Source organism: Octopus bimaculoides, chromosome 8, assembly GCF_046866305.1.
Source record: "Octopus bimaculoides isolate indiv1 chromosome 8, ASM4686630v1, whole genome shotgun sequence".
NCBI classification, from domain to species: domain Eukaryota; kingdom Metazoa; phylum Mollusca; class Cephalopoda; order Octopoda; family Octopodidae; genus Octopus; species Octopus bimaculoides.
In genome coordinates, this window is record NC_142935.1 from 69,929,845 (window position 1) to 69,949,538 (window position 19,694).

Genomic DNA, 19,694 nt, shown 5'->3' on the forward strand with positions numbered 1-19,694 from the left:
AAAATAATGATGGTGTATAGTGCTATACAAAAATTAAAAGTGATTGGTTATATGCTGTAAGAGAGAAACTAAAAGAAAGAAAAACAACTAAAGCAAAGAATTTAAAAACGTGCAAAAGCATTCCATCAAATTATACTGTTTAAAATTAACCAAAAGAAAACTTTCGAGCAACTGGACAGAAGAGAAGGGACCGTATCAATTGTTTCGGACGTCAATGAGAGTAAGAAATCTTGGGAAAGTATCTGGAGTGTGAGTAAAGAGCAAATCTTGGAAGCGCTCTGGCTCAAAAGGGTTGAAAATCACTTTAAAGAGAAGAATCAACAGGAGAATGTAGTGATAACACAGAATAAATTACAAAAACAACTATGAAGACTTCCAAACAGAAAGACCCGATAGGGAAAAGGCTACTGGTTACAGAACACCAAATCTGCCATACCAGTGCTCGCTGCATTATTAAATGGGAAGATTAAAAGAAGTAGCATGCTAGAATGGTTGACTACGGGAAGGACGACATTAATTTTAATAGATTGGGCAAAAGGAAATGAGACTTCAAATTTCAGACGCATTACTTGACTTCTGTTGGTGTGGAAGTTATTCACAGAAATGCTTTCGAGTGGGGTGGGGTATGTACGTCTAGGAAGCAATAATTTACTTACGGAGGAGCTGAGAGGATCCAAGATACAGTTTAGAGTCACCGAAGACTTGTTACTAATTTATAAAATGATTATCAAAAATTGCAGGAGACAAACAATATGATCTACAAATGGGGAGAACGAATGAACTAGTGCACGATCTGAAATTTTATGCCATGGATTGCAAAAAACTTGATAATCCGGTAAATACAGTCAACATCTTTATTAGTGACATCAATGTTCAGTTTATGTTGAATAAGTGCAGTATCGTGCAAAGCAGAAGAGAAAGGTTTGAAAATAGTGAAGCAATAAAATTACCAACAGACTACGAAATTAAGTATACTAATACAAAGATACAAGTATCTCGGTTATACTTGAAGCAGACAGTATCAAAGACAGCCATATGAAAGGAAAGTTAAGTCAGGAGTATTTGAGTAGGTTGAGAAAAATCTTGAAATCGAAACTGAATGGTGTAAGTACCATCGCCACTATTAACACCAAGGGCTGGAGGCACAATAAGGTATAGAGGTATTATGGTCAAATGGACGAAGATTCTTAGCAAAGATGATCAGATAAAAATTAGATTCCATGAGACAAAAACAAAATCTTGGACAGAAAAATAAAAAAAATATAGCGCATTCCTAAAGAGATGTTGATTGGCTATACAAGAGGAAGATTAAAAGAGGACGAGGGTTAATAAGTATTGAGAATTGTTTGAATATGCAGGTTGCTTCTCTCCAATGCAAACTAAATTAAGTTGGTAATAAAAGGTAAATATCCTTAATGATGGGAAGGAGACAAAAGACAAAACATGAAAGGGAAAGGACCTATCGCAACAAACATTTCCATGGCAATTTATTTGTAGCCACAGACGAGTTTCGAGTAGGGAAGCACTGGAACTGACAGAAGGAAAGTCGTCTGATGAGAGAGAATGAAGGAATAATTATGACTGCGCAAAAGCAATCCTTGCGAATGAGAGACATCTGGAAAACCATTGACGAGGAAAATATTCGTTTCAAAGTTTGGCACAAGGCCAGCATTTTCGGGGAAGTGAACATAGACTCCAGTGATCAACTTGTACTTATTTTATCGACTTCGAGAGGATAGAAGGCAAAGTCGACCTCGGTGGAAACTTAATTCAGAACCTAAAGACAGACGAAATGCCGCTAAACATTTCGTCCTGTATAAACAAATATTTAGCTGTCATAATAGTCAAATCGAAAATACAGAAGTTTTAGTTGTACTAATTAGAAGATTTACATGATCAGTACTATAATTGCTGAAACAATTATTACGCGTTTCATAACAACACTGAACTGTTATAATGGCCGAATATTAAAAACTATTGCAACGAATAAAAAGATAATAGAATTACCTATAATAGAACCATGTATGATATAATAAAGTTCATCAATTCTCTCATTTAATTGGATATTGTTTTCTATAATTATATCAAGTATTCTAAGTGAATTACCAACATTATCCTTGTCTTTAACCAATTAGTTAAACCGCTGATTATTTCTTGATTGTATGATATAAGAGTCTTTGTCACCCGTAGGTAATTATCTACTTGAAATTAAAGAAAAAATAATTATATATAGTATATACATACTTCTAAAACTTACTCAACTTAGAATATAATTAGATTTTTGGACTTCACGGCAGTTTCATTATCTATTCACATTTCTGAATTCGTGACATACTAACGGCCAGGGAGAAATATATTGTATTCCTTTTTAAAACACGGAATAAGAAATTAAAAGCAATGTAATTTTAATTCCATTAAATTCTGATATATTGTGAGTGACTTCAACAAATAATCTACGGGTATTTTGTATTTCAATCCTCTTGTGGGTGATAAAAATCATGATTGAGAACGCTTGTGATTTAAAAAAATACAGACATCTCAAGGGACGGAGTTACAATGGATATTAGCATGAGTAATTCTTGTTTACGGTCAGGTTACCTACTATTGAGCAAATCGATAAACAGTTGTATACCAAACGTGGATAATCTATTTTCTTTTTCAATGAGACATCTTTTTCGACAGTGACATATCATTTTTCATTGCACAGAGCAGGTATCGTGGCCACGTAATTATTCTCTTATTGGTTCGAAACATACGGCGATTTCTTAGGTGCTTATAGGTGTATAAAATTAAATCTAAAATCGCAGTGAACTTCCTTTGGACTATGTGAGCAACTTAAACCTTCCGTGATATTTATAAATTTCATAAATATACTGACAGGTTTTTGGAGGTTTACTGTCCTTAAGAGTCCATCTTTTAACAGCTATTGGAATAGCCAATGTTAACCGTTATATCGCGATAAACTGTTAGCGAAAATTATTTCCATCATTTAATATAACTATTGTACACGAAAGAAATATATTTTTTTACTATACCAGTTATATTCTTTCTATTTATTTATTTCTGATGAAACACAGGTAAAATCTGGATATTTGTGATGTAGTGACATGAAATGTGATGTGTTACGATGTAGTATATTATCCAATAAATATGGCATTACAAGCTTCTGACCAATTTGCAAGATAGCCATAATTTCAAATCCTACCTTTTCCAGTATTGTCAGTTTTTACATCCATATCTGAAGAGTCGAACACATAAGCAAACGCACACGCTCTCTCTCTCTCTGTCTCTGTCTCTCTCTCTCTCTGTCTGTCTGTCTCTCTCTGTCTCTCTCTCTCTCTCTCTCTCTCTCACACTCACACACACACAAACACACACTCACGCACACAAACATACACACTAAATGCTCACACATGCGCCGCGCATATTTTCTGTGTTGTAGTTATTACTTTTAAGATTATTTCCAGATGCCACTTTATATTGGATTGATATTTCTTCCTTATGAGAAAGATACAAATATGGTTTACGTCTTTCTTTAGTCCAACATATTTGTTCCCATACATTAATCACTCTTTAGCACATTAAGTCTATCGTAGATGAAGACTTGGAATGCGTACGCCTATAAACGTAAGCCCAATATTTTGTATTAGCACGTATTTGAGCTAATGTTTTCCATTGCTATCACGTATGTAGGTGGGTTATAACATGCCTACATTCACTCTCTGTCCAATGAACGAGTGTTAATCTTAAACCTACAACTGATTAATTGATTAATTTCGGTATATTGTTCCATTTGCCCGTGACAATTACATTATATCATATAATTGTTGTTATTATTCTTGAGCCCCAGGTAATCGGTGAGTGGTCAGTTCATGATGGAAGGTATTTCAACTGCCTTTACAATCTTTATCCACAATTACGTTATTCAATATCTTCTCTGCAGAAACCTGAGTATGGTGTCTTCAATTCAAGTCATTTAATGATTTGCAAACGATAACACAAGCAGTTTCAATTGCTACGTAGCAGCCCTCTTGTTGGCTCGATAATTTTATCGAATTATGCTAATCATTGCTATTATTCAATTATTTACCATATTGAGGAAATTTTCAGAAGTAAGAGATAATATATTATTCCTTGAAATGTTTTCCTGTTGATAATTCTGTGGTGTTGTGTTATTCTCCTGTTTATCGTAATATTGAGTTCTTTCAATTTATTTTCGTCAATCAAGTTCATGACTATTTTTTAGTTAACGGTGGCTATAGTTGATTAAATAGAACTTAGTGTATTGTAGTTATTCATTTTAGGTAATCTTAGATGGAAGTAAGGAGGCGTAAATATCAATTAACTTTGAATTCCGAAGCACGGAACAGATGAGTCGAAGTCGTTTTGGCACACAATTAATTGGCACCACATCAACAAAACGATTTAAAATTATCATTCTTCATACGGAATAGCGCATATCATCAAAGTGACACACATACGAATCCCAATATACCCATCATGATTACCCATCTGATAAGCATACACCAGGCACATGCATCACAACCATATGTGCGAAACATAATGATATCATATCAATACAAACAACACATGACCTTACAGGTTGGGCTTAGTTAGAATGTTCTTCAGGTCAAGTAGCCCATCCTGCTCAAAAAATCTTTGAATAATGGTTGTTTAAGGATGATGAACGATACATCCATGTTTCCAGAGGTGAATTGTTCAAACCCAAAATAATTCCTCTCAACACATGGCTATGATGCTCTCCAACTACTCGTCCTCAAGATTAGAGACACACATATCGTCAGCCACTAAGGGACATGCTCAACTGGTTAAGAATAAACAACTGACAAGCAGATCTGTGATATTAAGCAGACTATTTGTTGTAGCTCATCATTAATACCAAAACAAAACATGTACATGATAACATTTCCAGTCAGTTAAGAGATGACAACACATGATAATAATTTCAGTCAAGCAATGAGAGCCTCTGCCTGGTAATGCTCCAGGCATTTATTATTATTATTGTTCAGTAGTTTTATTTTTATAACGTGCTTTCACTTCACTACCGAGCGCAGCTCTGTGCGCCTTGGGTATGTGCTGTGGTTTGATGTGGTGCTCTTATGTTTACTGTATTGAAAGTGTTTTGCGTAGAATGTGTGCAGTACCCAGTAGTGCAATTTTCTGTATGTTATATATATTTGTAAGTCCTGGTGTTTTTGTTATGTATTTGTCGGAATATTTTTTTATTATACCTAAGGCACCTACTATGATAGGAATTGTTTCTGTTTTTAGACTCCACATTCGAGTTATCTCTATTTCCAGGTCTTTGTATTTTGAAAATTTTTCCATTTCTTTTCGAGAAACGTTGTCATCTGCTGGTATTGATACATCAATTAGAAAGCATTTATTTTCTTCATGATCTTTGACAACTATATCTGGTCTATTTGCCTTAATTTCTCTCTCTGTGTGTATTGGCATATCCCAGAGTATGGCTGCTTTCTCGTTTTCTGTGACCTTTTCTGGCGTGTGTTTATACCATCTTTTTTCTGTTGTTATTCCATAGTGTGGGCATAGCTTCCAGTGTATATAGGTCCCAGCTCTGTCGTGTCTGTGAATATATTCCTTCTTAGCCAGGACTGGGCAGCCAGAGATAATATGATTTATTGTTTCTTGTCCATCTCCACATATTATACAGTTACTTGTTATATTTCTTATCATTATGTGTTTTTGGTAATTTCTGGTGGGGAGGCTCTGGTCTTGTGCAGCAATTAAAAATCCTTCAGTCTCTGTTTTGAGTCCTGAGCTTCTCAGCCATTGCTGGGATTTTTCTCTGTCTATTTCTTTCGCATTTAGTTTAGCCCAGTATTTACCATGTAGGGGCTTTTCTTGCCATCGTTTTATCATGGTCCGTTGCTGTTCTAGTTTTAGTTTGGATTTCATTTGTTTTATAGCTTTTATTGTTTCTTCTTCTTCTTCTTCTTCTTCTTCTTCTTCTTCTTCTTCTTCTTCTTCTTCCTCTTCTTCTTCTTCTTCTTCTTCTTCTTCTTCTTCTTCTTCTTCTTCTTCTTCTTCTTCTTCTTCTTCTTCTTCTTCTTCGTATTTGTTAGGTAGATTGATTTCTTGTTTGTATTTGTCAGCTTCCTTAAATACTGAAAACAGTTTTTTGTTTTGCTCGTGTTTTGTGGCTATTTGTATTAGCTTCCCTTGCTTCTGGAGTAGGTATTTTTGCAGTCATATGGTGGTTATTTTATAATAGTTTTCTATTATTATTATTATTATTATTATTATTATTATTGAGTGACAGAGCAGTGCATGCTATCAATGTGGCACTGGGGTAATATATAAGAAGCCCAGTATATCCATCATAACTACCAGTTTGATAAGGTTACACCAGATACATGCATCACAACCATATGTGCACCACGTAGCGATCTCATATCGGCATAAACAGCTCATGCAGGTTAGAATTTTCTTCAGACTGAGTAGCCCATTACGCGTAAAAGGTCCCTGAATAATGGGTGTTTAAGGATGTTGAATGAAACACCGATGTCTCCAGAGGTGACTTATTGGAACCCCACAGAATTTCTCCCAACACATGGCTATGATGCTCTCCCACTACTTCTACTCATCATCAGAGATACACAAATAATCAAATACCAAGGGATATGCTCAGCTCATTAATGTCAATTAAGTGAGAAGCAAATCTGTGGTATTGAGCAGAATATTTACTGCATTTCTTTTATTGAGTGAGAGGGCAGTGCATGTCATGACAGTGACACTGGGGTAAAATATACGAAGCCCAGTAAACTCATCATAACTACCTGTCTGATAACTTGCATCACACACATGTGTGCGACATGGTGTTCTCATATCAGGATTACCAGCGCATGACCTTGCAGGTGGGGCGCAGTTAGTATTTTCGTCAGGATAAGGGCTGTTTGAGGATGATGAACAAAAAAACCATAATTCTAGAGGTGAATTATTTAAACTCCAAAAATTCCTCTCAACATATGGATATGAAGCTCCCCCACTACTTCTGCTCCGAATCAGAGATGCGCATATCGTCAGCCACCAATGGACATGCTCAACTGCTTAAGGACAAACGACTGCCAAGCAAATCTGTGGTAGTGTGCAGAATATTTGTTGTAGCCCATCTTTTGTACCAAGACAAAACAATGCACATGATAACTCTTCCAATCAGTTAAGATCGGAAGCCATTAGAGCCAGCACCTGATTATTATTATTATTATTATTATTATTATTATTATTATTATTATTATTATTATTATGCATCACTCATCGCCCTAGGACAAGTGAGTGTTGAGAGATGTTGAAATATAAGGGAAAGCTGGGCAAGGGAAGTCTGGAGGGCAGAGATACCTCTGTAGAATACGGAAATACATCCGTATTTTAAAATACACACATTTTAAGGGGTAGGTTACTTTCCTGAGTATGAAGGGCGGTACTTGTCAACATAATCTTTGGCATTTCTTTGACCTATGGTTCTGGTGGAAGGTCAGAAACTTATCATTCTTCTTCTTCTTCTTCTTCTTCTTCTTCTTCTTCTTCTTCTTCTTCTTCTTCTTCTTATTATTATTATTATTATTATTATTATTATTATTATTATTATTAATATTATTATTATTATTACGAAAGCGATAATCTAGCAGAATCATTAGTATATCAGAGAAAATGCTTGGTGTCATTTCGTCCAGAGTTTCTCCACCGCCATGGAAGAATTTGCCTTTCCTCACTTTGGGATCGATGTAATCGAGTCTCCCCCAAATTCCAGGCCTTGTGTTTATAGTCGACATCGTCGTGAGCCATGCGGCTTTTGCAGCGTGTTGATGACACTACAAAGAAAGTCTTCTCGGTGAGATGCAATTCCTCTCATGGAGCGACATTATGATATTGCAGAGGGGTCCCGGTTAGAATTCTCTGTTTGTTGCGTAGCCCATCCCGCACAAAAGATTCTTAAAGATCATGAACAAAACACCCATGTTTCCAAGGGTGTATTATGGAAACTCCAAAGAATTAATCTCAGCACATGTCTATGATGATCTACCACGGTATTGAGCAGAATATTGCTGTAACATATCTTTTATACCGACAAAATATTTCCATGATAACACTTCCAATCAGTCACGATCAAAAGCCATGAGATCCACTGCTTGGTATTGCTTCAGAACATTTATTATTATCATTATTTATTTATAATTTATTATCATTATCATTGTTTTCATTGGCATCTTGTTTCAATTCTGTTTCTATTTCTTGCCGAGTGTCTTCCTGACACCTAGGGCAGAGAAACGTACTGTGTACATTGGTAGGCCATTAAAACCAACACACCAGATTTTTCATTTACATAGTCATGTGATAGAGAAAAAGGGGAAGACAGAGAGAAAAATTAAAAAAAGTAAGCAAATAAAATAAAGGAGAAAAAAAGGAAAGAAAATTCACAGCGACAATGCTCTTTTCAATACGCGTGACATAACAGTTAAGACAGTCTTTTACACTTCATGCATGAAAGGTAAGCAAGGGATCATTATTAAATAATCTTCAGTTCCTTTTGTGATCATTCCAAGTGCTTCTTCAATCACTGGTATTGTAACCATCTTGAGATGCCACATCTTTTCGATTTCGATTACCAAATCTTCATATTTTATGAGTTTATCAAATTATTTCGCCAAGATATTATGGTCACAGGATATGCTCATGTCAATTAATAAACAGATTTTATTGCTTGTATCACTCACAGCAGTATCTGGTTTATTTCCTTCATGGTCCGATCTGTACATTCTGGGTAGATCCAAAGAATAGTTACATGTTCTCCCTCAGTTATAGCCTCAGGATAGTGCTTGCACCATATGTCAACAGTTTTGATTTTATAATACCGACACATTATCCAATGTAGATATTGATCAACTTTTTCATGTCTTGATTTGTACTCTACAAGTGCTAAAACCTTACCTCCAGAGATTAGGTGGTCCACTGTTTCTATCCCATCGTTGCAATATCGGCGCTTTGGGTCTACACCATTTTTCATCACATTGGCTTAATAGTTCTGGGTCAATAAAGTCTGATCTTGTGCAATCAAGCCTTCATTCTCTGTCTTTAGCCCTGAACTCCATAAGCAGTGATGGGCTTGCTTCTGGTCTGCCATGCAGAGGATTTTTGTTCCCAACTATCAGCCAACTGTTCAAGCGCATTTTGCTTTGCTATTTATTTCACCTTCATTGCAACTACAGTTGCTGCACTTCTCTCAAACTATTCAACCTGGGTATTATTCATCAACTCACTTAACATTTTTTTTTACTCTTCTCCATAGCAGAATGAAGCTTCTTACTTCTTTCATGGTTTTCAATGAACTTTAGCATCCACTCGTTAGATGTTTCAAGACATTTTGCCAGTCCAATTGTATTGTTTTTGCAGGAGATTTCAAACTGGATCAAGCCTCGACCTCCTTGAGCTCTGGGTAGGTAAAGACGATCTACGTCTGCATTTGGGTGGTACCTCTATTGCAAGTCAGCAGCTTACAGATTTTCCTGTCCATCTAACTTATTTCGCTCATATTCCAGTTCAACCCGTTGAAATTGTACATAATAACCGGAACTGCCACATATCGAGGCGAATGACCATCATCCTCGTCGTCGTCGTCTCCACCAGCCCCACCAGCCCCACCACCACCACCACCACCACAAGTAGCAGCAGCACCACCAGCACCATCAGCACCACCACCACCACCACCACCAAACCACCACCACCACCACCACCACCACCACCACCACCACCACCACCACCACCATCATCATCATCATCATCATCATCAGCATCGTCGTCGTCGTCCGCGTCATCGTCATCGTCGTCTTCGTCGTCGTCATCATCGTCGTCGTCGTCGACGTCATCATTATTTTTATTTATTGAAAATTCTTATAACAGTATAACCATTAAAGCGTACATCAATAGACGCCGTGCGAATCACGAATGACTGAATTCATATTCAATAAAATTGCTGATAAAATCGGATATGGTTGAGAGATAATAACAGATAATGCTTAAATAATTGTTAGCTACTTGCTATTATGTAACATAATATCGTTTGATCGTAGTAATATTTACGTTAAAGTAGTCTGGAATCAATTGTGACTCATACACAAAGAGCAAAAACGTATTTTATTTATAACAGCGAATATAATTTTTCATTGTATTTCTTCTAAGAATTGGCAATATTCTGTAATTATGAACCTACGATGGATCATGTTTAGAACATATAGCAGATAGTGCACAATTTTCCTGTGTTTTATTGGGAAACAATTCAATTTGCTTTTCACCTGACGAGTATTGTGTTTCAATTATCTTATTTTTTGCATTGAAGCCCTGGTTTCTGGTTGAGTCGGAAAAAAATTAGATACACGCGCGTGTGTATTTATGTATATATGTTTGTATGTATTTATATAAAGAGCGTAGATGTGTGTTTGCCTAGGTGGCTGCGTATACTTGTATTAAACTTAAGCATTGGGTTGCGTCCCTTTACGTTAAAATGTAACTGTCTCTAACTAGAAGTCCCTGTAATAAAATAACAGGCAGAATCGAAAACCGACGTCGACATGATGGATTAGAACCTAGTATGCTCGTAGGCTATCAACTTAAACCAGTAAAGACGATATATATATATATGGTATCATCCAGTCAGGCTGATTGCGCCGGCCAGCCTGATTACCTCTCTCCCGATCTTCCATATACATATATGATAAATAAATATATTGTTGTGTCTAGAGAGAGTCATTCTCTTTTAGTGCCTTATTATTTGACACACTCACCGGTAAAGTTTCCACTCATTTATTTTTCCTAAAATCTTTGTTGCGTCTTGCAACCTTTTCAATAGTCGTTGACTGTGCCCGTTATCAGAGCTGAGTTCCTTTTGCTTGTTTGTGTTCATGTGTGTGGGTCATTGTGTGTGCGTATGTATATATGTGAGTGTAAAATTGTATGTATTCTCCATATTCATGTTTGTGTGTTTTTTATGTCTGTCTGCTTGCATGTGTGTGTATGTACCTCTGTCTCCTTGTGTGTGCATGTGTGAGAGTGTCTGTGTATGAGAGTTTTTGACGATGTACAGTATCTGTATGTATGTATGTACGTATGTGTGTCTCTATATGTGTCCTTTTTGTGAAGTGAAGTGTGTATGTATGTGGTGATGTGTTTCAGTCTTCATTTGCGTATGTATGTATGTGTGTGTGCTTGTCTGTTCATATTACCTACGTACCTATCCGTCTGTATGTCCATCTGTTTCCATTCATATCAATTTGCCTACTTACACGCGCATATAAATATACGTTTACGTATACATATGCACACACACATACATACATCTACATAACACCCCACTTACTATTCAACCTCTATATAAATATAAACTGACTATATACACACACTTCCCTTCGCACAATGATACCTATGGAGACACATATCCGTACATACAGACACAGTAGATAGTCACAAAAAGCCTATTACTTATTCTATCGGATTCTTTTGCCGAATTGCTAATTTACGAGGACGTAAACACACCAACATTGGTTGTCAAGCGATATTGTGGTATATATATATATATATGATATATAACTGTGTCGTTAAAGTCATTATCCCGGTTTCTTATTTGCAAACTCTCGTACGGAAGATAGTATTGAACAGCAATGAAAATCTTTTTTTAAAGTCGAACTTAAGCCCAAAATAGTTTTAGAAACTATAACATATATTCAGTGTCTGTTTAGTTTAAACTAAGCATTCACCCTGTACACTTAGTATACCACAGATGATACTCCTTCTTGCAACTGAGAACGGCTTAATCTGTTTTCCTTCATATGTCTTATTACCAGCAAACGCTTACGCAATGATTTTCAGTGGCCTTTTAGGTGTAGTCTCAAGTGGATATGGAATCTAAGAACATTCTAGTTTTGCCAATCCCACTTTAATTTTTGATTATTTAAGCCTGTATTATATACTTTTATGATGACGGAATTATGTAGTCTGACACAATTTTGTTTATTTAACTTATGAAAACATGCAATGACTCCGTTGTCATATATATTTCGAATGCAAATCGAATTTGCACTGTGCATTCTAACGGCACATGAGGAGGCAGATGGTCCCGGAATAGCATAGGTGGTCTGATCAATAAGTATCTGAACTTTTGCCACAATAACGAGGCTAATGCATGGAAAGTGATACCGCTTGGCACAAATTGACCTTGAATGCTGCTGTGTATTCGCATTAAGTCTTAATGTTCTAGCACACTTCCGCTGTTTACAGCAGTGCTTGCAAGGAAGGTTTGTAGCGTGTGATCGTAGTATTGACCCTGACAGTGAAGGCTGAGTAGAGAATCTGCATCAAATTTTTCCAAAAACTTGGCGATACCTGCTCAAGGACCATCACAAAGTAGTCAAAAAGTTTTCATCGTTCTCGACACAATCAAGGAGATCTTGTGTAACTGAAACTTGTGTTTGTTTTTAGGCAGCTGAAAACGGTTTTGGGCTCAAATTTGGTAGGCATGCATCCCATACAAATCTTCAGTGATAACGGACAGTACTGAACCGTAACTGATCTACACATCCCCTGGTAAATCACGGATGGTGAATCGACGATTTCCCTTCACAGCTGCACGCACATCTGCAATATCATTCTCAGCTCTCCTGGTTGCGGGTCTCCCAAAACGCACGGCACAATCGTCATTTGGAAACGTCTGCACCACTTGTATCCTTGTGTGCGGCTCATGCACTACTCTCCATACACTTTCTGTAACTTTGCGTAGGCCTCTGAGCAACGTTCTCTGTCAAGGTGAATGTGACGATCACACTCTCCACACCTTCCTCCCAAGCACTGCTGTAAATAGTAGAAGTGAGCTGGAACGTTAAAACTTAGTGAGCATGCACAACAACGTCCAAGATCAATCTGTACCAAGCGGCTTTACTCTGCGTGCTTTAGCGTCGTTGCAATAGTAACAATGCGAATACTTATTGATCAGATCCCGAATAGCAGGAACGTTCTGCAGTGAAGATGCAGAAAATAAACGTTATTATAAATGTCGTTATGGATAGGTCCAGCAAACATATATAAACTGACACATAAAACATATAAATACATATGTATTCATACGCTCATAAACAGATAGATTAATCTTCCGTCAGGTTTAATTTAATAGAAGTATTATACTCTCAACGGAGAAGAATGAATGTGTTTATGTCATACTTTACAAATTCTACGCTAACGATCATTCAAGATGCGTGCTTCATAAATGCTACATTTCTGATTATCTTTGTAGGGAAATATTTTCAAAGATTTTCAATGCAGTTGCTCATAATTTCATACACATAGTATACGCGAGAATACATGGCTTACTTTGCAGCAAATTAATATTAAAGATTTCTCTGTATGTATGTGTGTATGCATGTATGTATGCGTTGTATTCATATAATCTTTTATATATGATAGTATGTATTTACGTTTCCATGCATCTGTATACCGATCTGTCAATTGGTCAATCTATGAATGAGTGCACCCCCCCCACACACACACATACACACACACATAAATGCATGGACACACACACACACACAAGCACAAACACACAATATAAGCTTATATATGTATAAGTATATCTACATATACAAACATATGTTTATATATGTATGTATATGCATATATATATATGTGTGCGTGTGTGCGTGTATATATATATATATATATATATATATATATATATATATATATATATACATGTCTCTTAAACGATAGAGCTCAAAATCAATGCATTGAAGATACTTTATTGCAGCAACAATTATAATAATAACAGAAACAACCACAATAAGCCAAACCTATGCACATTTCAATAGGGTATCCCGGAAAAATAAACCACATCATAAGATGTCTCGTCAAATATTGTAACAAATTACAACATATTACAAATTTCTGGATACTCCATCTCATCAGGGTCGCATTATTGCCATCACCAATACCATTATTAGCAAAACACACACATCATCATCCAAGAGGGTGAAAGAATAATCGACGGCACGCAACCTACCATCGTTATTTTCTTACAGAGTGTAAACAAACCAGTCAACCGAAATCCAGCGACGTACACCGCCCGGTTTACAGCGTAAAAATCCCTTGCCAAAAATTCATCCCCCCTGTACATCAAGATTTCCTATCGGATCTTCCTATAACGATAGTGTCTTAATTAATTCATTAATTATACCCGCCCACGCCCACGCACCGCACACCACCACCCACATGCCCACACCTACCCCCACACACACATATACCTATACTTAGATACACACACCCATATATATTTATATGTATTTTTTATGTATAACCATACACCCAAACACATATACACACAAACATATATACACTCACATATGCATGCATATACCTATACACACATACAGATACACATGCACCCACATAAACGCGCACAGATACACACACACACCCATTTACATATATACGCATACATACTCACATACACACATGCGTACATATGTACATACACACATATAGCTATACCTCCATATATACATCGATACATATGCACACACACACACACAAGCTTATATATGTTTACATGTTCACACATACACATACGTCTCCATACACACATACACTCTCACGTGTCTCCACATGTATACCTACACCCATATACATATACACTCATATATTTGCGCCACAGACCTAATTCCAGTAAGATATATAGAGATGAATATACCTCTTCCTTAATTTCGAACTTGTGCCTATACACATTCCGGTAATTCCTATTTATAAAATGCATACGTATGTCTATACATATGTAGACATCTGTAAGCTTTAAACGTTATTTTATTAACTAGGTGACCCTTGGAAAAAAGTATGGAAAATAATTCCAAGTTACATAACGAACAAGTACTTTTACCCTTGTCGTACGGCATCGATTTGCCTACTAACAACCATTCAAGGGAGTAATCCTTTTTCTCATCTTTCAATTTCCAAACTAAATTACTAAGCGCCGTACTATATTGCTTACTCCTATCCCTAAAGGAAGATGTTAATAATAATAATATTAATAAAATTGATAATGTGAATAATAGCAATAAGGGTAGTTATAAAACTAACAATAATAATAATAAGAAGAATAATAAGAATAATGTTAACCCATTCAGTAAGCTAAAGCATAGGCCAAGATCCAACGATAGTGTACCAGGGGCTGAAAGTAGTAGGCTTAAGTTTTTTAGGGATAATAATGTAGGTTGTCATTCTAGGAAACAGGATAGTCTATGGTTCATCGTCCCTTATGGGAGGCAAGTAAAATCAAATTTAGTTAGTTTATTCAGGAATGTAGTTAGGAAACATTTTCCAATTAACTCGCTCTACTATAAGGTTATTAACGAGCATAAGGTAAGGTTCGGATTTTGAAACACCAAGAATTTGACCCAAATTATCGCCGCTCATAACTTTAAACTTTTATCCTCAAACTCTAGTCATAGTTCTGTTGACATAAACACAGAGGGTAATAATAATAATAATAATACAGGCAATGGTCGAGATGTTAGTCAAGACCAAAAGGATATGGATAATACCACTAACTTTGGTAATAAACTAATAGAAATATCTGAAGATAACCCTAATAGAATAAGATTCCTTAGTGCAAATGCTAAAACTAAAAACATTGTCTATAGGTGTAATGTTATAACGGATAAGAAGATTTGGAGTTATATCGGGGCTTCGTCACTTGAGGTCTCGAAACGAATTTCTAATCATTACTGTTCCTTTAGGGATAGGAGTAAGCAATATAGTACGGCGCTTAGTAATTTAGTTTGGAAATTGAAAGATGAGAAAAAGGATTACTCCCTTGAATGGTTGTTAGTAGGCAAATCGATGCCGTACGACAAGGGTAAAAGTACTTGTTCGTTATGTAACTTGGAATTATTTTCCATACTTTTTTCCAAGGGTCACCTAGTTAATAAAATAACGTTTAAAGCTTACAGATGTCTACATATGTATAGACATACGTATGCATTTTATAAATAGGAATTACCGGAATGTGTATAGGCACAAGTTCGAAATTAAGGAAGAGGTATATTCATCTCTATATATCTTACTGGAATTAGGTCTGTGGCGCAAATATATGAGTGTATATGTATATGGGTGTAGGTATACATGTGGAGACACGTGAGAGTGTATGTGTGTATGGAGACGTATGTGTATGTGTGTACATGTAAACATATATAAGCTTGTGTGTGTGTATGTGCATATGTATCGATGTATATATGGAGGTATAGCTATATGTGTGTATGTACATATGTACGCATGTGTGTATGTGAGTATGTATGCGTATATATGTAAATGGGGGTGTGTGTGTGTATCTGTGCGCGTTTATGTGGGTGCATGTGTATCTGTATGTGTGTATAGGTATATGCATGCATATGTGAGTGTATATATGTTTGTGTGTATATGTGTTTGGGTGTATGGTTATACATAAAAAATACATATAAATATATATGGGTGTGTGTATCTAAGTATAGGTATATGTGTGTGTGGGGGTAGGTGTGGGCATGTGGGTGGTGGTGTGCGGTGCGTGGGCGTGGGCGGGTATAATTAATGAATTAATTAATACACTATCGTTATAGGAAGATCCGATAGGAAATCTTGATGTACAGGGGGGATGAATTTTTGGCAAGGGATTTTTACGCTGTAAACCGGGCGGTGTACGTCGCTGGATTTCGGTTGACTGGTTTGTTTACACTCTGTAAGAAAATAACGATGGTAGGTTGCGTGCCGTCGATTATTCTTTCACCCTCTTGGATGATGATGTGTGTGTTTTGCTAATAATGGTATTGGTGATGGCAATAATGCGACCCTGATGAGATGGAGTATCCAGAAATTTGTAATATGTTGTAATTTGTTACAATATTTGACGAGACATCTTATGATGTGGTTTATTTTTCCGGGATACCCTATTGAAATGTGCATAGGTTTGGCTTATTGTGGTTGTTTCTGTTATTATTATAATTGTTGCTGCAATAAAGTATCTTCAATGCATTGATTTTGAGCTCTATCCTTTAAGAGACATGTATACATATATATATACAAAAACTCAACTGTGAGTTTTTGGCTAAGACTGTTAACAGATACTATATATTTTGTAAAATTTGTTTTATAAAAGTATATATCTAATATATATATATATATATATATATATATATATATATATATATATATATATATATATATATATATATATATATATATATATATATATATATATATATATATATATATATATATATATATATATATATATTTTACAGAGATGTACTTGCATAGCAAGTGACCTGATCTGAGATCGTGTGCTGGAACGAAAACAATTGCAGCGTGGAAGATGTTTATAAGCCATTTAAAAAATACAGAAACACCGTTAGATTCACTTAAACATTTAAATTTAATCCCGTGATGAAACATGGAATTTTATAACTGACAGGTCGCGGTCTCAAAGCGACGAAAATGTTTTGGCAAATTAAATCTAAATGTTGAAGTGAATCTAACAGTTGTTGTGTTTCTTAAATGGCTTATAAACACCTTCCACGCTGCAATTGTATGTATATATATATATATATATATATATATATATATATATATATATATATATATATATACATATACAAACACACATACATATGTATACATATCGAATGTGAATATATGGCGAAAAAGAAAGGAAAGCACAAGAACAATAAAAACATACGTCTCGTTCACGATGCCATTAACTCTTCTCAGTTCCGTTAAGTCAGGCAAATGGAAAGAGCTAATGCAGAAACATTTGGGGATAATGTACTCCGGCATAGAGGGTACATGGATGAGAAAAACCATTTGAAAACGGGAAGAGAATAGAGAAACTGAAAGAGTATTTTGAAAGTAAATAAAAACCAAGTGGAGTTGATGTACATGTTGTCTGTTGATTGTATCTACGTACCCATGCATATGGACATGAACACAGATACACGTACACATATGCATGTATTTGTATATAAACATATCCACACATATATATGTATGTATATATATATATATATATATATATATATATATATATATATATATGCATATATATACACATAAATGTTTATTATCAACAACAGATCAACCATTATCCCTTAAAGTTATTTCAATTAATACTCAGTGAATTAATTAGAGCATACTATCTTCAGTGGGAGAAAATATATTCTGAGATGGTTTATACGTGTGGTCTGCTATAATGAATCCATAAACACACATATAAACGTCTAAGGGTATATCATTTCTCTCTGAAGATATTAATCTCAGTGCATATGGATGTAATACTTAATTAATTCATTGAGTATTAATTGAAACAGCTGTAAGGGATAACGATTGATTTATTGTAGATAATAAGCATTTATTAACTTCACAATCTCCATTTTCTTTTACTTCATTTATATGAATATAAACCACATGGTTTCATATATAAATCTATCATTTCAGGAAATCAATTCTCCCAAGATATTAGGTATTGAACCAGTATTTTCTAGGATGACACCATCCTTTCATGAAGCTAACGTAACTTCTAATCGAAATTATATATATATATATATATATGTATATATATATATATATATATATATATATATATATATATATATATATATATATATATATATATATATATATATATATATATATATATATATATATATATATATATACATATATATATATATATATATATATAAATATATATATATACATATATATATATATATATATATATATATATATATATATATATATATATATATATATACATATATATATATATATATATATACATATATATATATATATATATATATATATATATATATATATATATATATATATATATATATATATAAATATATATATATATATATATATAAATATATATATATATATATATATATATATATATACGTACATAAACACAGGTTTATACAAACAATAATGTTTTGATACTCAGTTTTGGCTGGATTGATTTCCACGAAGAACTTAATTACCGCTTCTATCTGTCTGCATATGTATGAGGATGTATGCGCATATATGAGTACGTGTGCAACTGTGTGGTGTAGAAGACAGCATTGAGATTTACAATGACAGTAATTTACAATCAATAATTATTGTTAATTCACCAAAATATTGAATAATGTATTGGAATATTTGTATCTGTAGATCTCTCAATGTCCACATTCAATTTGTTAAAATCGATGATTTAAAAAAAATTCTGACATCATCCAATAGTTCTGGAGCATTAGAAATCGCAAAAACCCCCAAAAAACAGAAGAAACCAAAAAGAAGAAAAATATATTACACAAAATTTTTACGTACCTCATCTTCACCGTATGTAAAATTCTGACTCTCACTTTTGGCTCTGCTAATTACTTCTCTTGAGAAGTTCTCGTACTCAGGGCTGGTGGGTTTTCTCAGAGAGACAGTCATCAGACTTTCGTATGCTTTTCGCGCCTTTTCGTTGCTTTCGGCTGTGTCGTTAGCACGGTACCATGGGTACATACTGGCGTTTTTACTGCAAAGACAATAGTTCAAATATAATTTGTCAGTAACCGAAATATTTCCACCAGCGGAATTTTATTAGGCGGGAATGTGATTAA

General features: G+C 34.9%; 1 protein-coding gene across 1 annotated transcript in view; it reads right to left on the minus strand.

Annotated features, from left to right (window-relative positions):
- LOC106867808 (atrial natriuretic peptide receptor 1) overlaps positions 1 to 19,694 on the minus strand; it is an 898,165-nt gene that overhangs the window by 509,711 nt on the left and 368,760 nt on the right. Inside the window, exon 3 of the mRNA XM_052970159.2 lies at positions 19,414 to 19,609. Within this exon, the coding sequence (XP_052826119.1) occupies positions 19,414 to 19,609 (196 nt within the window). The remainder of the gene's footprint in view (positions 1 to 19,413; positions 19,610 to 19,694) is intronic.